At 44.5% G+C, this 23,663-nt stretch overlaps 1 protein-coding gene across 6 annotated transcripts in view; it reads left to right on the top strand.

The window, feature by feature from the left end:
* Positions 1-23,663, top strand: part of UGT8 (UDP glycosyltransferase 8) — a 382,545-nt gene that overhangs the window by 354,592 nt on the left and 4,290 nt on the right. For all 6 annotated transcript variants that reach the window (XM_085641501.1, XM_085641503.1, XM_085641502.1 and 3 more), the window contains one exon: positions 7,014-7,233. In XM_085641501.1, the coding sequence (XP_085497627.1) occupies positions 7,014-7,233 (220 nt within the window). The remainder of the gene's footprint in view (positions 1-7,013; positions 7,234-23,663) is intronic.

Raw genomic sequence — 23,663 nt, 5'->3', positions numbered from 1 at the left:
TGGCATGTACCAGGAGGGTGGGCCCGCAGGGACAGGGACATGTAGGAGCATGAGAACGCTCGGGTTCTTGGCACATGCATGCCAGGTGCCATGTGTATCAGTCTTGCGGATGCATGAGTCCGTTGCCTGGCCTCATTCGCAGCGCGATCCCAGCCAGCCAGGGGCTGAACACCTGTGTCCGTCCTGTCTGGACCATTGGCCTACACCCAAGTGGGCGCACACCTTCGAAGGCCAGCGTCGCGGCACTGTTGGCATGGCGCTGGACATGCACGGGCAGACATTAGAATGGTGTCCCGTAGGAGTGCATGTGATGCAACCGTGCAGCGCACACAAGTGTGGGTGCCGGTGGCAGGGAGGAGTAGCTGTGTGGCAACGTGACACACATTGAGTCCGTTCATGTGCATCGTGCTGGGCATATCATCAATGAATCCCAGGGTCGCAGACGTCCCACCACACCCACAACCGGCCTCTGTACGTCTCCGGTATGCATACAGCTGTTGAAGTTACTGTAGGGTTGAAAGGTCCTTTGTACTATCAGGCAGTAGCACATCTGCAGCTCCGAGCAGGAACTTGTATGTGCCCAGCACCCCCTGACAGACACAATAGAATTTGCTTGCGACTCACACACTACGCACTGCCTAACGTGAGACCAATGTGTACACATCCCACAAGCAGTAATCCTTGGTTGTAGTTGGCGTGCGTGAAATGGCCTTCACAGGTACTCCCACCCCACCCAAGGCCTGTACCTATTGCACACAGACACTGCTCATTGCACCGAGCTGTGCCATTTCATCCACCGGACTGTCTCAGGGCAAGCCAGTGCCGCTTCAAGCAGAGCCACTGATGCAATGGCAGATCATTCCGGACACATGCTCGACTCCAGTCACGTGGAGCTGTACCGTGCACATCGGCTGCATGTACTGGGGGCACTGCCATTGGCAGTGCTGTGGATCAGTTACCGGCAGATCCTCCGCCTCGCGCACGTCACCTGCGTGCAGCCTGTGCTGCATTGTCGCGCGTGCATATTTGAGTGGCCCATGGATGTCTGCCTCTCCACAGTAACAGTAGCTGACCTGGATTACGAGGTGTGTGTGCGCCCCCTGTTGGCCCACGACCAGGAGTGTCACCAGGATGACCGCTTATGGCATGCATGGATGTTTGGCAGGCAGGCTGGAAACTGGACCTGGGAGATTGCATGAGTCGGAGTGTGCAGTGAGCACATTGAGCCACTACCCGATTGGGCTTTGGTGCACATTGCGTCCAGTGGTTGGAGTCAGCACATCTGTCCGGGTCAGCTGATGGATTACGTTGGCGACATGTCAGATGTGGTGGACGACGATCGCTCATTGGAGATGTTGGCCTACGCAGCTGCACTCGCGTTCATGGACGAGTGACAAGGTACCTGCAGCCACAACTGGATGTGAGCCATTGCACGTGTCCTGACACATGGTTGCATGTTGTGGATATGGTCACATGTACCAAGACGACAGTGGATATGGCTGCATTGGCCAGGACTCATGTTCCAGGCGCGGTCAACCACGCGGGTTGGCACTGACTTGTATTGGTGATGGACTCCCCCGAGGTGGACATGGGCACTTTCCTACGTTCCTCATTCAGACATGCTGCTGCATTTGTCTGCATATCGTGGCACTTCTCCTGGCCGTACTGACTCGCACTTGTTGATAAAGTTTCCGCACTTTCACTTGTCTCCAACTGTGTTGTGTCTTGATTTGTATGCCAATGTGTGTGTCACAGACTCTCTGGCTCCCTGCCATATGTGCATTGCTACCCCATCAGGACTGTGTGTTTGTACTTGTCCATTATCATGTCCCTGTTTTGTTCTTTGCCAGTTGCGTATGAACGTTTACCGGCCACAGGCGGGTGCACTTGTGTCCTGTGTTTGGTTGTGCACAAGTTGGTGTTTGTACCACATTGTGTTCGATGTTGGGGTGCTCTGCTTCCTATGTGTGTGTGCTGCATTGTGTGTGAGATGTCCCTTCAGCTCTGATTTGGCTAACCCTTCTCCCTTTCAGGCAGTGTTGTCTTCACTTCTGTGCTTGTTCAGTGGTGTGACATTGCCGGGTTGTGTGACTTGTGCTCCTGGTTGGTGTTGTTACTCTTGGGCATGGTTTGTCTGCAGTTGTGCTGTGCTTAGTTGTGCATGTGTGCCATTGTGCCCATCTCCCCCCGCCCTCCAGTCCCTGCTGGTTCCTCTCCCTGTTGCTGCTGTGTCTGTTGTTTGGTTCAGTTTCCAGTCCCCGAGTCCTGCCACCGTCTCCAGACTGATGTGGTGGACACCATTTCCTCCATGTCATCCAGCTCCTGGTGTGGTGCTGGACTCCCACCTCCAGTGTGCATTGCTGCCTTCTTGTTGTTGGCGTGTTTCTGCTTGTTTGTGCCTTTAGCATCCTTGCTGGAGTTCTGGTTTTCTGCCATTGTCCTACTCCGCTCTCAGGCTGCATTCATCTTGTCCAAGATGGCCTGCCATGTACAATGTTTTGTTGCCAATGTGTTTGGTGGGGTTGTCTGCTGGCTCGGGTTGCCTCCATTGTGTTTGGCTGTTGTTTTCTGTTTGGTCTGTCTTACTTTCTCAGGCTTTTGTCGTGCTTATTCCCGCCTGCTGTGTATTTCGCGGTCCTGGCGGTGCTTATCCTTGCTTCCCTCTTTGCAAATGTGCTCATCGCACGTTTTCTGGTGTTGTGGTTTGTGTTTTTATCTCCGTCGGGATGATTGTATCATTGACATTGGCTGCGTTTTCGGCGGACTATCGTATGCTACCGCCATGTTGTGAATTCCACGTTAACACGGGGTTATTCTCCCGCGATGGGCTGCGATTTGTAAAATGGCGTTAGCATTTTTTGGTGGGTGATGTTTAGCACACGTTCTTGTGAATATACCCCATAGTGTTTTTCATGACATAGCGTTCTGCATTCTCAAGTGCACGTGGTCTGTGCATGCTGTTGCAAATGGGATTGTGAACCCACTTTTGATCGTTGTGTGATTGGTAAATTATGTTGAAAGCAAAGGACAGAGTCCTTGGCCATTCAAAGTGTACCAACAACACGCAGTTCAGTCAAATGAGTGAGTAAATGACCCGTACATGAACACACCTATTGCAGATTGGCAGAGAACAAAGCCTTTCTCCCTGACATATTATGCTATTCCTCCATGTCAATAAACATACACACATTTTACAGACTAGAACAGAAGTCAGGGATTGTCTTCATATCATAGCACAGTTTTTTACGCCTGTCCTTCAAGTACTGACCTGGTCAGTACAGTGCCGCAGCAGCGCTTCCTTAGCAACACAGTTGAAGGTTTCACAGCAATTCACAAAAACCATTAATGTGTATATTTTTTCCATCTGCTCTTTTTTAGTGATGTACTTATAATAGAAAGTTTGCACCAGAACGATTTTTTAAATGACAGAGCGTAACCTAAATCATACGAAGTGGAATATCCAAGCAGTAAATCCTAAATGGTAATGGACATTATTTTTTTTTTAAAACATGATACATATTTTCTTCATCTTTTCTGACATCTTCTTAAGGCTCTCAGAGAACTCAGCTTGTCTTCATTACACAATATGGTCATCTTCTTCGGCAAGGCGTTTATGTACATTTTGCAGACTGCTGCAAACAACACAATTGCCAATCAGTTAAAGACATCACCTATAAAAATTTGGAAAGCAAAGACCAGCATTGCATTTAGTATCACCCAAAAAATAATCGTATTCCATGTTAGGAATCAGTTCACAGATCACTTCCCTCTAGGCAAGCGACTAGAGCCAAGTTTCTAGAATGAGACTAGAGACAAGTTTCTAGAATGTGACCATGTTAGGAATCCGTTCACAGGTCACTTAACTATAGGCAAGAGACTAGAGACACGTTTATAAAATGTGACTCTTGATAAAAAACAAAACACATTTTGGTGGCTTCCTCTTGAGTGTCAGTATTTTATCCCTGGTTACTGAGTGATGGGTTGAGCTACACGGTACATGGACATTTATTAAAGTACAAAAAGACAGATTTTTCAGTCATCTATTTTCAGCTTCAATGCAGGTATGATTCACAACCTTTTTGTGCGAGAGAAAATTGGATTCATAGAGCCTGCTACACAGAACCAGATTTAGAGGAATTCTGGGATTATTTTAATGGAAATTCCACTAGTGAGGCTGCTTTTCCAAAATGTGATGTCATGTCAGATGCCGTCTGTAACATTATGACGTCTTGTGATCACTCCTGATTCCCTAGAATCTTCAGATCATGGCCATCAACACCATACAATTAATTCTAAGTGCAAGATGTGGCTTCCAAATACACGCTGCTTCAGGGCCGGAGTGGCCTGTTATTTCACCGGCCATTTCCTGATGGGCTGGAGCCTTTGGAGGCTGGTATTGAAAGCCAGGGGCCTCCTGACACCTCTGTCACTATCCCCAGCTCCCGGGGTTAATTGGAACAGGCACAGGAAGGCTTCAAGAGACATAGAAAGAAATGGGAGGGGAAAGGTAGAGAGAAAGCAGGCCGTAGCGGGCACTGGGCGTTTTCCCGGTGGGCAGCCAGTGTGGGGGCTGGTTTTGGGCAACATCGCTGGGCCCCGGTAGCAAAATCGGCCGAAACCGACCCTAGCAAACAGCTCGGCTGCACCCCCTCCACGGGGGGTGGCCGAGCAATTTGCCAGGGCCGGTTTCAGTTCCCAGTCTGCCCAGCACACATAGATGTTTCAAAACGCCATTTAAAATTGTTTATGTGCAGGAAGGGATACCTTCCTGTACATAAACAATCCTTCCGCTCAACGCAGGCACTATGGTGCAAGGGTGCTTGCGTTAGTGCTAGGCAGCTAAGTTAGCACCAGCATAGGGGAAAATGCAAGGCTGCACTGTATTCTTGTAAATAAGGTGCAGACCTTCATTTCAGATGTGGCGGAGCGCAGCTTTAAGCCAAGGAGGCGAACGCCGCACTGCGCCACTTCCTTGTAAATATGCCTCATAGAGTGTGGACTCCAGTCATGTTCTGTTCTCACAGCTGATATGGTCATTGACAACCAGGGGACGTATTTCAGACACTTTGGTATTACAGAAGGGGCCACAGACACTTGTGCGGCCCCTTCTGTAATACCGATAGCACTGGCGCACCTACAGCGCCAGCGCTACCTTCAAGGAGGTGTTCCCTTATTTGCATGGGGGCGTGTCCCATGCAAATGAGGGAATCCCTTTGCCTCTGCGCCCGTGTCGCATTACAGATGAGGGCACAGAGGCAAAGAAGCCCTCAGGAGGCGCACTGACAGTGAACCGTTTAAAAGGTGGTGCACTGTCAGTGCACCTCCTGAGGGCACCCACCACAGGGGGTAAAGGGGGTCTTTTGGGCCCCCCCAGACATCTCCTTGCAGGCGGATGCAGTCACTGACTGCACCTGTCTACAAGGGAATCTCTAAACCCCTTAAAAGTGCAGGCGGGTTGCCGCCTGCACTGTGAAACACGGAGCGGCTACTTGCAGCCGCTCCGGTTTTCACATGAATGCACTGCCCTCAGGGCAGCGCGAGTTACCGGCTGCCCTGCAGGTAGTGCAATCATTATAAAACGGCGCATGTCCCTTCATTGCGCTGGGCGCACCTTTAAAAAGTTGCGCCCGGCACAATGAAGGGAAATGGCAATGCATCTATATTGCGGCCCCAGGTGCACACCCGAGACACTAGAGCTGGCCTGAAGGCCGATTGTGAAGGCATACAGATCGGTCTCAGCCCTCTCAGAAGTAATTAGGAAGCAAACATTTAAAATAGTGCAGTAGGCTGTGCATTTGTCAAGACTTACCACTGCAACACTTTAAATGCTCATTTAAGCTAATGCAGTTGATGCGTGTCCAAGCATGCACACTAAAAGTAGCCACATTTGCCTCAATGCATGTGTGCCTGTGCTCAGAATCACAGATCTATGTCTGTGCTGTATCGGGTGTGCAGAGCAGACTGCAATGCATGTGCAGGTCCCCTTCATCTCTCTCCCTGCTGTGCTAGCTCAATTCATCTTTTCACTTCTTTGACTGCCTTCATGTCTACTTTGACTTCTATTTCTGTTCCACAATGCTTTCTTTTATCCCCCTCTTCTTTCTTTCCCTCTTGACCTTTCAATCTATATTTGTCTTTAGCTCTTTTTAAGTCTTTGTTTAATTCCCTCTTTTTCCCCATCTTTCCTTTCCTTCTAATTTTTGAGTTTGTCTACTCTTTTTTAACTATATTTCATTCTTACTTATTCTTTGCTTCCTGTTATTCATTATTTATTACTTCAATCTCCTTTCCTTTTCATGCCTGTTTTTTCTTTACATTTCAATCTCTTCCTATTCATCCTCTTGCCTTCACCTTCCCTGATTTCTTTCTATCGCTGTCTATTTCTTTCTTTCTTTCTTTCCTTCCTTCGTTCTTTGTCTTTCTTTCTTTCTTTCTTTCTTTCTTTCTTTCTTTCTTTCTTTCTTTCATGACCAAATTCATTAAATAAAGTGCTGTGGAATTTGAGTACTTCGATGATGAAAAATGGTATATGATATAAGACCAGTAACATGTAAAAGTGAAGTAGTAACATGATTTTTACAAAAGGGTTTTTGCGGAATGTATACATAAAGATCCTTTTATATCGGTTGACACTGTGCATGTGATTTAAAAAAAAGACAAAGTTCATTTAACACAAAAATAAAAAATTGTAACTCAGATTCACAGGCCAGAGATATATACGCATATTCACCCTTTAATTACATTGGAAAATAAATACTATTGTAAAATGTATGCATAAAAGTGCCAACATCTTTATTACCACCCTCTGGTACTAGGCGCATTTAGCTCTGTTGCTTTGTAGAGGAATGTTCGCCTTGTCGTTCACATACCTACAAGGATATTGTAGTAGTGTGTTCAGCATGAGATTCTTTCTGCGATGGTTTTGATCACTGCACTAAATCAACATACACGCTTTACACAGAGAAACGATGCCTCTTTCCTGGCGCATCATGTTCTTTACTGATGTTTTTCAGGTCACCCGAATATTAAAGCATTTCTTAGTCACGGTGGTTTGAACAGCATTTTTGAAGCCATGTACCACGGAGTTCCAGTTGTGGGAATTCCTTTGTTCGGAGACCACTATGACACCATGACCCGAGTGCAGGCCAAAGGCATGGGCATCTTACTGCAGTGGAAACAGATGACAGAAGACGATCTCTATGGAGCACTAACCAAGGTCATTAGTGATTCCAGGTAAGGCGCACTAATGCCACGCAAACTAGCTCTGTTGACTGCATAGACTATTGATTAAACCTGTGCCTTGGGCTTGTCACCTCATCATTTCTATTTTGACTGCTGTACAATTAAGTTTTTCATGACAGTGACCAGGATTCAGCAACACCCTTACCACTATTTGGAGGTACATACATAAAAAAGGTATATGTAAAACTGAAATGCCACTTTATTCTGTGTTCTTGAAAAAACTCTTTTTGTTTCAGTACAGGACAGACGAGTTTGAAAAGTCCTTTATAAGAGGACAGTTTCTATCGCTACTGTTTTTGTAGGTGATATAGTTCCTGCAAAACACAGGTGGTATTGTTCATGACCCAGGTGGTGGGCTGGTGCATTTCTCAGCAAATTCACTGAGAAGGCAGGAGGACATGGACGGGTCTGCTCGGGACGGCTGGTGTTTGCCTTCCAGTTGTGTAATGATGACACAAAGCAGGTTGAAATGGAGTTGGTGGTGGTTTATTCAGTGAGAGCACATCCATCCATGAAAGGGGCACTGGAGCAACTGATAGATAGAACACGTAGGTCCAGTGACTTCATAGCATTCCATGGTTCTAGCTTGCACAATACCGCACATCTCCTTTTTTATAAAATGAAGAATAAAACAATACAAGTAACAGAGAAGTTATCTTTACAATACCAAGAGTTTCATTTAACATTACTGTAAACTACATTTAACCCTTACATTGTAAGGAAGTAGTTCAAATAAAAGAAATAATAAAAACAACTTAACATGAGACAAAATCATTCCATTTCTTTGGTACCATTCTGGTGCGAAAAAACTCCTTTTTGCTGCCTGGGTCATCAAATCACCCTTAGAACATTCCTTAGTTTTACCATGCATGACAGGATTGTGAGAGCTTAAGGCCACACGAGTAATGCCCCACCAATTTCCATCAGAAAGTTTCACAGAGTTTTTCCTTAACTCACATATTTGAACAGGATCTTTACATTTCAATAAACCTTTTCCCACAAGAACTGGACTTTTGACACATACCCAATCTCCTACTTTTAGTTTACACTCTTTCTTTAAACCTAAGTTTGCTTTAGCAGCCCTTTTTAGATTGACCAAGTTGACATTGGTTTCAGCAGATTTCCACCAACTGTCAACACTCCCATGTTTTGGTGTTACTTTAATATCCCAGTAAGGACATAGTTCCGTGGCAGTTTCCCTACCCCTCATCAACCCAAACGAGGGTTTCCCAGTCACAGAATGAGGAGTAGTGCGCTGGGACCAGTCTAGATCTTGCATAGAATTGGCAACATTCACATTGCTTCTGATGGAAGCCTGTATACACTCTACAAGTACCTTATTAAAACGTTCTACCTTCCCGGTGCTTTGGGGATGATATAGGGGTGTTCTTAAATGTTTTATAGCACAATTAATAAAAAATGAAGACATGTCTGGTGAAGTAAACTGAACATCAATGTCAGTAAGGATGTCTTCAGGTAAACCTTCCATTGAGAATACTTTCTGAAAGCATTCTATTACCTTCTTTGTGGTAGGTTCAGAAACCGGCTCAGCCTCAACCCACCTTAAGAGATGATCCACCATAACTATGAAGTATTTCATACTGTTGGGCAAAATTTGATATGGACCCAAAAAGTCTACACTGATATGTTGCCAAGCTCTTCCAGGAAATAAACTTACTGATTCCACTTGTCGTTCTGTTATTAAAACTTTGTCACTCAATTTGCTCTTGGTGCAATTGGACACACACTCTTTAATTTCAGTATCTATACGTGGCCACCAAAATCTTTCCCTGACTTTTCTTTTAGTTAAGGTGGAGCCCATATGACCACCGTGTGCCAATTCTATTATTCGTTGGCGAAAGCACCAAGTTTGTCTCCACTTACTAAAGTGTCACCTTCTAAAGAAAGTTTGTCTAACACTCATGCTACAATTGAGTCTCTTTAGGCCATCCAGATTTCACAAAGGCAACTACTTTACTAAGAGTGCGGTCATTTTCAATGGCTAAGACCCAGTCCTAATTTTTCTCACAAATGGTGATCTCTCCTACATAAGCAATGAAACACTCTTCCATTTCTGTTTCCCATTCTAAATTCTCAGATTCTTTGACGGGAAGTCTAGACAAGCAGTCTGCTTGAGAATTTTTCCCACCTGGAATGTACTCAATTGAGAAGGTGAATTCCAATAGTTTTGCTGCTAATCTAGAAATTCTGGCAGCGGTGCATTGAATCTTTTTGCCAGAAAGTATATTCACTAAAGGACAATGGTCAGTTTTTAGTACAAAATTTCTGCCCCACACATAAGCTTTGAATTTTTCCACACTCCAAACACATGCTAAAAGATCTTTTTCAATAACTGAATATTTACGTTCTGCTGGTCTTAAAGTTCTAGAAGCAAAACCTACAGTGAACTCATGTCCCTTGTCAACTTGAGTGAGCACTGCGTCAAGACCATATTCAAATTCATCCACTGTTACCACAGTAGTTCTCCCTTCAAGAATGGTTGTAGAGTGGGAGCATTCACAATTTTATCTTTGATAATTTTGAATATAGGTTCACATGAATCTGACCACACAAACTCACCATTCTTTTGTAGAAGTATTCTGAAACACTCTGTCAAATTTGCAAAGTTCTTTAAAAATTTTACGTAAAATTCACACAAACCTAGAAAGGAAAGTAATTGTTCCTTATTTTTGGGAGCTGGTGCATCTAAAATACTTTTTAGAAGGCATTGCTTAGGTTTTACTCCCTGAACAGAAAAGACATGACCTAAATACTCAATTTCCTTGGTCTTAAAAATACATTTGTCTTTCCATAAAGTAACACCTCTAGACTCAAGCACGCTCAAGACTTCAGTAAGTATGGTATCATGTTCAGGTTCGCTTTTAGTAAATACTAGAATGTCATCTTGGAAAATCGCTACTTGTGTGAAACCATGAAACATTTCAGACATCAGTCTTTGGAAAACTTAGGCTGCTGAAGCTATGTCAAAAGGCATCCTGCAAAATTGGAATGTGCCCTCTGGATTGACAAAGGCAGTGAGATGGTGTGAGGCTTTGTCTAACTCAACTTGGTGATAGGCTGATCTGAGGTCTAATTTTGTGACCCAACTAGAATGACCAATTTTTGTGATCAGGTCTTCTATTCTTGGTAGAGGAAAATTGTCCACCCAAATTTCTTCATTGACACTTCTTAAACCCACACACATCCTGAGTTCACCTGTCTTCTTCTTATCCAAAACTATGGGAGATGACCACAAAGTACCTTCAACCTTCTCTATGATACCTTGCTCACACGTGTCAGATAGCATATCTGATAATTCCTTATTGATACTTAAAGGAATATTGTGTAGTTTGTATTTCACAGGTACAACATCTTGCTTCACTTTTACCAAATAAACGAAGTCAGTTATTTTCCCTAACTTTTCTTGAAAAACCTTTTCAAATTTGCTTTCCCAATTATTTTCAATATTAGTGACAGACTTAATACCATGCTTTTCAAAGGTGATGGGATTACAGGAACCGCTCCTTAATAGTCAAGTTGAATTCGGCTTGGTGAATGAAACCTAGGACATTAATACCTTTGCATGCAGCATACACCTTCCCAGTGATAGAAGAATGTAAGAGTTTGATAGATGACCAAAAGTAACCCTTTCAAATCCACCTTGCTACCTTCAAAAGCTACTGTCATTAAGTCTGGAGGTAACAAAGGTTGTTTATTCTATGGCTGAGTGTATTTGGTGTGATCTACAATGGTGATGCAAGTTCCAGTGTCTACTAAGAGTTTAATTGGAGCTCCATTAATCCATACCTCAATTTCTGAATCAGCTATTATAGATGTTTTGTCTTATTTCACACATCTCACTCCTAACAATTTTCTATGTGCCTCAACATTGTCGTTGTAAACAACCTCATGGTCATCACTAATGACACAACAAACAGGATTGTTGTTTTTGCCCCCCTCTACACATTTTTAAGAAATGACCTACTTTACCACTTTTCTTGCACTGCTGCCCAAGTGCAGGACAATCTTTAAATGTCGACACATGATTGGGTGAACCACATCTGAAACAAATAACTCTCCGTGATTGGAAAGTTTGAGAACTGGGTTTGAATATACCCTTGTTCTTTTTGTTATCTAAGGTAACAGTAGTTAACTGCACCAGAAATAGATGTTTTATTGAGGGATTCTTCCAAAAATTTCACGTCTTCACAGGAACCTTCAATACTTTTAGCTATATCGATACCTTTGTCTAAAGACTGATTTTTACAAGTAAGCAGACATTCTTGGATTTTCTTGGAGCTACACCTTAACACCAATTGGTCCCTGATTAACTGTGACGTGAAGTCTTCGAATTCACAAGTTGCGGCTAACACTTTTAGGGCAGTGACATATGTATCAATAATTTCTGAAGCTTTTTGTACCCTTGTAAAAAACTTAAATCTATGAACTACTAGATTTTTAGTCTTTGAGAAGTTTTTGTCAAGTTCAGCAAATGCGGTGTCGAATTCATCAAGTTCTGTCTCATCTATGTCTTCATATTCTGGTAAATGGTCAAATATGTTTTGACCTTCAACTCCCAAATGGTAATACATTAAACCTTTTTTCCTTTCTGGTTTAAACTTTGTTGCAACAATAGCTACTAAATACGCTTTTGAAGAATGAATCCATAGTTTCCATTCCAGAGGTGGTTCCCCAGTTTCTTGCATAAATGGAAATTTAAAAAAAATGGTGAAATTCAAAAGTGTATAAATTGCACAGAAATAGATTTACACTGAGCGTGCAAATCGCTGAAGTACAGGTGGATTTGCACACAGCGTGCAACTCGCTGGTACACTTATGAGAAGCGTGTAAATTGCTGAGGTATGAATGGATTTGCATACAATGTACACATCGCTGACCAAGTTGCTCAAAGTAATGAGGACACCAGAGTGTACATTTGGAGAAAGCGTGCAAATCTCTGATGAATTCACAGACGAATGAGCTTGTGTAGAACACAGAAGAATGAGCTTGTTTAAGATGTTAAAATGTAGATTTGCACAAAGCGTGCCGATCGCTGATGGCTGAGCTACAGGGTCCACAGGTCCATGTTGAAAAGAAACTGTAGTGCACTTGAGGACCTCTGGGGGCAGTATTGCTGTAAAACACTCTATCGACTTTTCTCAGAGAGGGCGGAGCGGTGCTACGTAGTGCAAGCAGATAGAGCCCAATGTAAGCTGTGGATCGGTAGAGCGTGTGACAGAAACAACGGTAAACTTGACGTGAGGTGAACGCAGTTGTAGGTGCCGAAATGAAGTACTTGACACAGTTCTCCTGAAATGGAGTCCTTGACACAGTTCTCACACGATGTTGCCACAATGCCTTAGACACGCATAAAGTTTTATAATTCAAGAGAGACAGTAGATTTGAGCAGTTGCTAGGCAATCAATGCAAAATACGGTAGTGCAACACTTTTCTGTTTTCTGTTGGAGATCTCCTATGGAAAGTAGCAAGAAAAAAGGATCTCACCTTATGTATTCACTTACAAGTGAAAACGACGGTTGGCACTTCTGAACATTGTGCGAAGACAGCGGACTACTCTCTGGCCCCTTGTTCCAATTAATTGTCTGCGTAATGGATGAATAAAAATCCAATGAAGATCCGCTGGGCGGTCGACTCCCATCCTTGTCGCCAGTTATGTAATGATGACACGAAGCAGGTTGAAATGGAGTCAGTAGTGGTTTACTCTGTGAGAGTACATCCATCCATGAAAGGGGCACTGGAGCAACTGACAGAACACGTAGCTCCAGTGACCTCATAGGATTCCATGGTTCTAGCTTGCACAATACCACAAGTTGCAATTTAAAAATCCTAAGGACAGGCTCTAGAGAGAATAGCTTTCAGTATTTTCCAGACGGAGAAGTGTTTATACTTCCCACTCTGAGTGGTGAAAAAGTAATAACACTGATCTGTCCTCATTGTAGACATGATCAAGCTCTGTTATGGACTAGAAACGACAGAGGACAGAGACGGCACCTGTAGGTCTATGCAATTTATTTGCCCCATTTGAAGGGTTCTTTCATGCAGTATGGCGCCCAGTGGAGGTGCATTATTTTGTGAATCACAAATATGATTGTATTTTCCCACACCCCACACTGGAACTGTACCCAATTTAACACAAATCTAAAAAGATGTAATTTCACAAACTCCTGGGTTGCGCTCTCATGAGTTCCTTATCTGAATCTGTGTGCAGCTTGTACACATTTCTGCTTTTGCAAACTGAAATTTGCTTCATTGCATGTAAACATTTTCTGGAGCCTCTGTATTTAGGAAACTAAAACCAGGGACAGCTCCTCTGCTAAGACGGAGGAGCGCTGCCCCACTAAGTACAAAAAGAAAATGATAATAACGCAATGTTAAAAACGTTACGTTATTATAATTTTCTTCTTGCAGCCAGCCAGGTTGGGATGGGGCTGGGCTTGCCTGGGAGAGGGAGAAGTGGCTCCTGCTGCATTTAAGTGCGCAGGACGGTTTGGCCGGCTGTCTTGGGATGGCCAAACCATTACTCACATTTTGCATGCTCTCCACCCAGGCTGCATTACAGCCTGGGTGGAGAACATGCCCAGCTGAGTGCTTCCTGTTCCTGCATCAGAGGAGGAGAGTCAGTGGCTGGCGATCAGCAATGATAATGTAAGGTTTTTTTTTCTTCTAAATCCCCCTTCACCTCCCCCACCACCATTCCCAACCAGCCACCACTGCCTAAAACATCTGGGAGTTAAGCGGTTCCTTAAATGTTTAAGCTTCAAAATGTTGGAATCAACGTAGATGTAGATCTGTAATTGTAGGGAAAGGGAATTGAGTTACATGGAAGTTTTCTGGGGCTCTCACAATGAGGTAAGACCTGGGTATAATTCAAATTAGGCTTGTTTGGCTGGTGATGTGGTTTGCTGAGTTGGCACACCCATACTTGTCCACTTGCTAGATTGGCCTTACGAATGGCACATCACTGGTGACTATTTTGCCAAAAAAAGGCAAAAAGTAAACTGGTGGACATCTTGAAACCTGGCAAGCACTTGTGGGCAGAGTGACACCATGCCCCAGGCAGGTTAGGAGGCTCTGCCTTCCGGCTGGCACCACTGGCCTGCGGGGCGTGCCATGCAAAAACCATTGGATTGCATGCCTCTCATGGGGGATTACAGGAGCTGTTCAGTCCACAGGAGCCCCAGACTCCTCATTGGTCTGACACTGCCCTGCACTGGCTAGGAAAGAGACCGTGTCTGGTTCCTGAAGCCCAGGCCTGTGGGGACCAGGTTTCCAGGGACACGTGGTGAAGGTGGACTTCCATGGGCCCACACCCCAGTCCCTCCCACTGGCTGGGGTGCAAATGGATAGTGGGGGCAGGGGGCTCAGACATCCAAGGACGGAGACAAAAGCTTTGATCAGAGGTTGAATTTTAATAGATCACAGTGAGGTAGCTGCTCTGTTATTTATGAAACCCTGATCCAGAATCAGGACGTCTACTAATGATTTAGCACCTGGTGCCCCACGAACATGCAGTGCACTAAGAGAGATGGAAGGCTGCCTCATTCCGTCCCCAAGCGAGTCACTCTACACACCGACCCAGATGCATGCTATAACAGCCCAACCAAGCTCCATAGCACTGTGGTATCATTACAGTTTAGGGGTTCCTCTCATACTGAGCAGGATTACTTTTGAAACAGCACATCATCAGTAGCATAAAACTAATCTGTCTCACGACAGTCTAAGCCCAGGTCACGTTCCCTATTAGTGGATGAACAATTCAACGCTTGGTGAATTCTGCTTCAATGAAAGGAAGAGTCAACATTGCAGGATTAAGAAGCGACATCGCTATGACCGCTTGGCTGCCACAAGTCACTTATCCCTTTGGTAACATTTCTGACACCTCCCGATATAAGCCCAAAAAGTCAGAAGGATTGAGACCCTGCTTTCATGGTTTGCATTCATAATGAAAATTGAGATCAAGGAAGTTTTTGCCCATCAGCTCCGCAGGAGGTTTCTCTCCCCCTACAGCTCACCCTAGGACACCGGCATTATCACGTGTATCACCCCAGTAAAACTTCCCACATTCCACTCTCACCAGAGAAGGCTGTTCCCAGCGGGTTTCGGGACTTGGAGCCAGAAGTGGAAGCCACACAGGGCTTTCAACATAAAAGGTCATTTAGAGCTGCTGGGGAAATGTGCTGTGTGGTCTAGGGCAATGGATAGGCAGGAAGCCTTGGACCACTAGGTGGCATCTTGGACTCGCGCCATCCAATCTGGTTAGTTCCTTGGGAGAAGCACAAGCTGGGCAAGCAGTCCATCTTTAAACCGACTGAGGGGCATATTTATCACACTTTCATATAGAGCAATGCAGCAAGCCACCTTGCTGCTCTGCCCAGCGCGAAAGGGAAAGTGCAGGAATGTGCCGTATCTAATATCTTACAGCACATTCCTGTCCGTTCCTTGCGCTGGCACACTTTTCAGCTACCTAGCGAGAATGTAGGCATCTTTGCACCACAGTGCAAGGGTGCCTTTGTTTTAAGCAGGATTATTTTTGTGCAGGAAGGGGTAGTGTCCTGCACAAAAATGATCCTGAGAGACATTTTCCTCTTTCTTCAGCACACATAGAAAGAGGAAAACAACGGGCAATAAAGATATTTCTCCTCGTTAAGCCTCCAGGGAATGGGGAGGTGTAGCATCTTAATGTATTCCCAGGTCTACCACAAATGGTAAATCTCGGAATGCACTGAAATCCTCTGGTGGATGCTTGGGAACAACCATGCTCTACATGTGGAATGCCTCCCTGTGGCAGAGTAATGCAAGGCAGCAATTTGCGCTACCTTGCCCTACTCCAGATTTATAAAGCCAAGTAGAGCCACGCATGGTGGACTTGCATGGCCTGATGAATCTGACTTTAGTGTTGTGTTGCCCTTGCACCCCTTGCATGGTGCAAGGGTGATGCAACACTATGATAAATATGGGCCTGAATGTGTACAATTGATCAAACAACAGTGCTGACTGAACTATCCCCAGGCAGGCCAGCCTGCACAGGGATGTCAGCTTAGCATCATGCCTGCTCTTGCGGAAGGCAGTCTCAGGGGAAAGGCCCATAGGGCTGGGCTAGAATACAGCTGTGGACTTGGGCCCCTGGGGGTGTGGGTGGGCAGATCGGCAGGGCTCTTGAGGCACACAGGAAGAACAATCAGATGGCAAGGAGGTCCATAGCACATTGTCCCTGTTAACCTGGAGGATGGCTATCTGCCTGTCTTGTAATCCATGCATGAGAAACAGAGAGGGACACTCAAAAAAGTGTGTTGGACCACCTGGAGCCCTAACTGGGCTAGAAGAGTACAATGAGCCCATATCGGGGCGTCCCTGGCAGCCTGGCCATCTCACAAGCCCTATTGCATGCACGACCAGATGGCTAGGCTAAAAGTGACAAAATGTTTGGGCTTTAAAGATGGCCATCTGATCGTAGCATATCTTATGAATCAGTTTTTGCTCAACCTTGGAAGGGACAGGGGCTCCCCAGTCGGGTTTTCAGAGCTGAGCTGGGCCTCAGGCATGGGGTGTGGGAGGCTTTATGGAGATCTGATGTAGATCCAGTCAGAGCTTTTTCATCCGGCCAAGGAAGAAGGCCCTGCCCGGCACTGCTGTACCCCATCCTGGTCTTCTAGTGACATGGTGTGCTAGAGAATGGAGCACAGGCCAGAGGCCTCCACCCCCGGGCCAGCTGGATCTCTGACCCAGAGCCCGGTCTGAGCTTCTTAACCTTGACAAGTAGTGGATAGATCCCCCGGCCTGTCCCACAGGCCTCCGTCTGGAGCACTTTGCGACATGGCAGGCGGAAGTGAGCCAAGGGCCAGGAGCTTCCATCCCCAGGCATGCCGAGCTGTAACCTGGTGCCTGGACAGAGCTTCCAAACTCAGGCAGGCAGGTACGGGCTTCTTTGGCCTGCACTACCCCATTGTGGACTCCAAGTGACATAGCGGGCCGGCAAATGGAGCCCAGGACCAGGTGCTTACATATCGGGCCTAACTGAAACTCTGACCAGGGGCCTGGTCACAGCTTCTTTAAACAGACAAGTAGAAACCCCAGACAAGGGAGACCTTACTGGGCCTGCAGGACCCTTTCCTGGGCCATTTGTGACACAGCGGTCAGGGGTATGGAGCCCGGGGAAGGAGTCTTCTAACCCCGGGTTAGCTGGAGTTCTGACCTGGGGCCCAGTCAGAGCTTCTTCACCTGGCCAAGCAACGGAGCCATCATGAGGCATGCAAGACCCTGCTCTGGGCAATTTCTGACACAGCAATCGGGAGAAAGAAGCCCAGGATGGAGGCTTCCACCCCAAGGCCAAGTGGAGCTCTCAACTACAGCCCGGTCACAGCTTCTTCACCTGACTAAGCAATGGAGCCCTCCTCAGGCCTGCTGGTCCCTATCTCAGACACTTTGAGACACAGCGGGCAGGCGCATGGACCCCAGACCCCGGGGTTCTCACCCTTGGGCTGGTAGAGCTCTATGCATTCTTGAAATCCATGTACACTGAGTGACAGAGGGATACATTTCAAAGAATGTGACCGGCCTCCTGGAGCCCTGACTGGGCGTGAAGCTTCAAATGAGCCCTCATTGGGACTGCCAGAGCAGCTCAGAATTCTGAATACTGAGTCACATGAAGGAAATTAAGTATTTTATTATAAGTACAAAACGTCACCAATGACGTTGGCACGCCACATTTTTCCCCTCCCATGTATGACTGGTAAATGCCCTTTCTTGCAATTTCATATAGCCTGAAATGAGGCAATAAGAATCACGTTTGAATCTTCCTTGAGTAGTAGCCTGAAAGTCCAGCAACAATAAACAAAACAACTGTGGGTCTGATGTGCAAAGCAATTTTACGATTCTAAATGTCAAATTTGAGGCTTGCGACTGCAACATTACTTTTTTAAATATACACATTCGAAATTGTGATTTGGTAACACGTAATCAACATCATTAAACACAAAAACTGCCCTGCACCTTAAAATAAATAGCCTTTATAAGAAATACACCGTATAAAGCCCCAGATACATCCATTCTTAATGGAAGAGAAGTTCTTAAAGTCTTTTGGACTCAACTGATGAATGTATTTGAGACACAAATAACCATTTTAAGATTCTGAGTATCAATGCACCACAATAAGCTCAAAGTCACTGGCAAGTATGGAAGCCAGTTTCTAGTTCTCAAAAAAATTAACTAAAATCCAATATCACATTTTTTTTATTGTCTAAACCCTTGTGAACTGAATGGAGAAGTATGCACAAAAGATGGTGTAAGATTTTAAGCATAGAAGAAGGGTGTATTAAGATTTTTTTTTTCAAACCTACACAAAAGTAAGGGTCAGTGGAAGCAAGAACCCGCAAATTGAATGGACGCCCTCAACAAGCTTCACAGGGAGCAAAGTGCAAATATAAACTTACAAACGCCCTTGACCAAGAGGTTATAGGAAAAGGAAAAACAAAACATAAGAGCCAAGCACCTGACATATTTACATTGAATGCCAAAATAGTCAGACAGCTCTCCCGTGGAAGAAGGCACATAACTTTGCCAGGCTCTGTGGGAGGTGCTGGATTTAGGAGATTAAGTCACACCCATTCCCTTACCTTCAAACCTGCCTACCCGAAACCCAACTAGTAAGTTGACCTGCTGGCATGTAGTGCTTGTTTTCATATTGTCAAGAAGATTATATTCTTGATGACTGCCTGATGGCTGTATTTTGAGATGAAGTCTCTATCTGCTTAGGTAGGGTTGCTCAAGGATAAAATATAGAAATAAATGGGTTAGACAAGCTCACACATTTGTTTCACATTCAACCTGGTTACCACAAATTTTAGTAGGAATGCCACCTGTTTGGGCTTTGAGGAAAGCCAGCCATTTCATACCACACACCATGCGGAGCTTAATATTTTGAACGTGATTAATATTTTGAGGTTACACAATTAACAGTGAAAGATTACGGCAATAACGTTTTGCTTAAACTTGTAGAATCAACTGACTATCCTTGGCCAATGGCAAATTACTTTCTAGGGTAATCTGGAAAATGGAGAAAACACTAAAAGCAAGTGTGTAAAGATTCTCCTAAAAGTATTATTGCAGAGACTTGTTTGACCTGAAATCTTAACAAGCTTATACAAAAAGAGACAACACTGAGTCGAGATTAAGATGTATGTTAAAGCAACTAAAGAGATTATGAAGAATCTTCGGTGAATTAGCCGAAAACCAAATGGAACACTAGCAGATGCTTGCTGGATCTCACACCCACCCAAAACAGCTAAAGTCATGAGGCATAACAAAAAATTGTCAACAGTGAGTAAGTATCCACATAAGGAGGAGTCCTCATAACCCAGTTAAGAAGATTAACTACAACGGTGTACAATTTCTGCGTATCTCAGCAACTTGCAGATAGCCTAGTGCCGTCCATTACCACCTGCAATGCAATTCTGTTGGAGACTAAATGGTTTTGATCCTCCAAAATGCACCACCTGGACTGTTGTCACTTGATGATGCTTCACGCCCAATAAAAACAGTGTAAGGATCGAGTGAAACTGAGCAATTGAGCCTTATAATCTCAAGGTAGTTCTTGCCTGCCACTCTCTCAATTTGCATACTGCCTATGGAAGGAACATAGAGTTACTCTGCACACCTCATTAACACATTACAATAATGGCTATCCCACATCCTTGCTACCTACTTCATCTCAACTCACACCTAACCCATTACCTCCAACACTCACCCTGCCCAGTGACATGCATACAGTGATCTTGACACTCTCACTAAACCCCCCAATACTTGCCCAAAGGTCTCTGGTACCGAATTCCTGCTTCTAATTCTTGACATTCTTCTTGCACGTTTCCCATACTTTCTGGCACTTGGGCCCAGGGTCCTTCTGTCAAACACCATGCAACATCTGGACTTCCCCTGCATCTCTGACACTCACCTTAAAAATAACCGCAATTATTTCCTGTCCTCTGGCCCATACTCCCTGACACACACTCTCTGCCCAGTGATACACTCCACATTGTCTCTAAACAAGCCTATATTCCTCAAATGCTAGTTAAAAAAATTAAACCTTAATGTATTTCAGGTATCTGGACCATGTGCGAACACTCACAGCATTTTTCTGAACAATGTCGTATGTCCAGAACACCTTCTTTAAATCCAAAACAAACACATTGTGTCTAAGACACACTTCTCATGCCCAACTGTACACATTGAAAAAACGCACGTTACATGAGCATTAAAACTCTTTAAAAGACATTTTCACTGTTGTGAAGGCATTCACACAACTTCTTGTCTTCGCCCAACACCCCCCTGCCCTTGGCATCTGCTCTGAGCTTTCTTACGATTTTCATGACAAAGTCTAACTTATATTTAACTTTGAACCTCAGTCCTCCCTGGACTCTCATCAGCTGACCCTACACTAGCCCTACCAGCCTTCCTTGTCCAATTTATCACTCCAGGTCAAAGATGTTTCCAGAAACATGCTATCAGTTGAGTCAGACTCACATAACAACTCCTATCAACACCATATTTTTTTCTAGGATGTGAACTCATAGAAAAGGCCCTCGCCCCCCTTAGCAATTAGTCTCTCTCTCTCCTCTGATTTCTACCATATGGAATGGAAACATGCCATGGTCTAGCCCCTACTCAAGAAACCCTCAGCCGACGCTAAAGTTGTGGCTAACTCTAGACCCTTCTCTCTCCTCTCCTAACTGGGCAAACCACTTGAAAAGGTGGCCAATCAACCACTATCTCGAGGTCCACAACCTTCTTGATGCCTCTCAATCAGGCCTTAGAACCCATCACAGTACGGAAACAGCCCTAATTGCAGCCAAAGATGACATCTGTCATCACTGCTAGGAGAGCCTCCATTGCTTGGTCCTCCAGGACCTACCTGAGGCATTTGACACAATATCCTAGGCTATCCTCTTGAAGCACTGCCACGATGTGGGCATCTGTGTCTCAGCCTTCCTCTGGTTCTAGCCTCTCCTATTGTACTCAGTCAGTTTCCCCGCCCCCCCTTTTCATTCAGACCTGTCAACATCCTCTGTGGGGTCCAACAGGGTCCTGTTCTTCCCTCAACCGCACCTTCTTCAATATTTACATGGCACCATTATCAGATCCTTCGATTCACTATATCATAGGGGGATGACACACAGCTGATCCTCTTCCTTTCAGAGGGCACTGCAAATAACCATGCCAACATTTCCCATTGTATGTCAATGTTGGTGATTGGATGAAGAACAACTGCATCAGGCTCAACCACAATAAAACAGAACTAGCCTTACTTAACAAGGACTCTCCCATTCAGTCCAATGCCTGGTGGCCCATGGATCTCTGTCCCCTTCTCTTCCCTCTCAGTTGATGCAATGCACAAAGAGTCTGGGAATTATCTTGGGCAGCCAGCGCGCATTGGTCTACCAGATGACAGTAGTGTCGGCCTGCTGCCTTAGCATCCTTAAGATGCTCCGAAAATATTAAAGTGGCTGCTGCTGAATTCCCCAAAAACTGTCACCCAAGACCTCATCACTAGCAGATTAAACTACAGAAACACCTTGTAAGCAGGTATCAGAGACCACCTTCTCAAGAGACTACAGTGGCCCTAAATGTGGATAATTTGAGTCTTTCTCACCAAGCCTGAGCCTCAAACCACCTGCAAACCCTTCATTAGCTTCCCATTCACAAGTATGCAACATTTAAACCCCTCTAACACACTTACAGAGCTCTTCACATACTACGTCCCTCCTACCTCAGCAAAAAAAACTACTTTCATACATCTTCCCTCCACTTCCCTCTTGTTAGCCCACATTCTATGTATACACCATTCCAGATCTGGGGTTTGCTTCTTTTGCCATCTTGTCCCCACAGCCCTTAACACATTTCCATTAACCATCTGCTCCACCTGCTCCCTGCTGGACTTTAGCAAATAGCTAAAAACTTGGCAATTTTAATCTTATGTTCCCTACAACTAGGCCTCCCAACCAGCCTTGCTCTATTCGCACCAGGAACCCCTTTTGGGCGAAATCTGACCATTACAAACACAAATAACATAACATAGTATAACTCTATAAATGCACAACTCCATATCTAACCAAATGCATAACTACATTCACACTAGAACTCAATAACTACAAATCCAGATATGTGCAATCCCACTACAACAGCACAATTATAACACCACAAAGGTATCTACAACAAAGCCACAGCCACATATCTTCAGATCTGAAACATCAACACATACAAAAAATCTACACCTACATTTTAGATGGCATCTCATTTACAATGCAGAACTGCAATCTCTTCAATAACATGACAATTATAAAGCTGCACATAATCAGCAACACTGCCTCTCGGCATCTGTACATTGACAGCAACATTACAACATTACAAATCTACAAGTGTATCACTAAAACATTACAGCATTACAGTTACAGCACTGGAACAAAGAACTACAGTGTCAAAACTAGTAAAGCAACACAACCACATTACGACACTACGTACAAACATAACTGCAAAACTACAGTACTGTCGGTATAATGCCAACACTACAAGGGCAACCAAAACACTACCATACAGCTACAACACTACAAGCGCAGCTACAAAAAACTCCAAAACTATACACCGATATATCACTATAACAGTGGCACACTAGTAGCCTGCAAGGCTAAACACCACACAGCACAAAAAATAATTGCACTGCAATTACAGCCCTACACTTACAACTGCAACACTTAAATTACACCAACACAATTCTACATTAATAAAAACGACAACACTGAAACTACAGCACCAAAATTACCATGCTGCATCAAGAAGTACATTCTGATTTCCACTACTAGTTATTCCTGGTGGAAATTGTTCTACTGTGCCAGACATAAGCACATCACACTAGAGTATAATTCTATAGAAATTCCAAACGTAGTGAATTTGTGAAAGTTATTTAGCTCCGCACTTGTTTTTCTCAAATGTGGGGGTCTGACTAAAAATGTAAAACTTGCCTGATACAGTAGTGCCCACTACCATGTCCATCAATGACTAACAGTGAGCAACTTGACTTGTCTAAGAATTTCAGTGCTGTGTGAATTCTTAAGAATGCATGGTTAATGTTAACTAAATAGCTTACTAAAAGCTGTGGCAGAATTATTTAAAATAAAATGTTAAGTGAATGAGCACCTCAGTCAGGAATATCAAGAGATATCAAAGAGGGATGGATCTTCTTAACAAGCAGCATTCCATATGCAAACAAATCTACTGTCAGGTATAATGAAACAACGATTTATCTAGTTTGAAGACTTTTTATGTACCCATTTTGCACCCAAAAATATAAAATTTAAAGCATTGACTGGTAGGAAGGATGCACCTGAAACCTAACTGTTAGTACAACAGTTGCT

This window comes from Triturus cristatus, chromosome 2_2, assembly GCF_964204655.1.
Source record: "Triturus cristatus chromosome 2_2, aTriCri1.1, whole genome shotgun sequence".
NCBI lineage: Eukaryota > Metazoa > Chordata > Amphibia > Caudata > Salamandridae > Triturus > Triturus cristatus.
The sequence above is the reverse complement of the archived record's forward strand: the minus strand, read 5'-3'. Positions and strand labels throughout refer to the sequence as shown.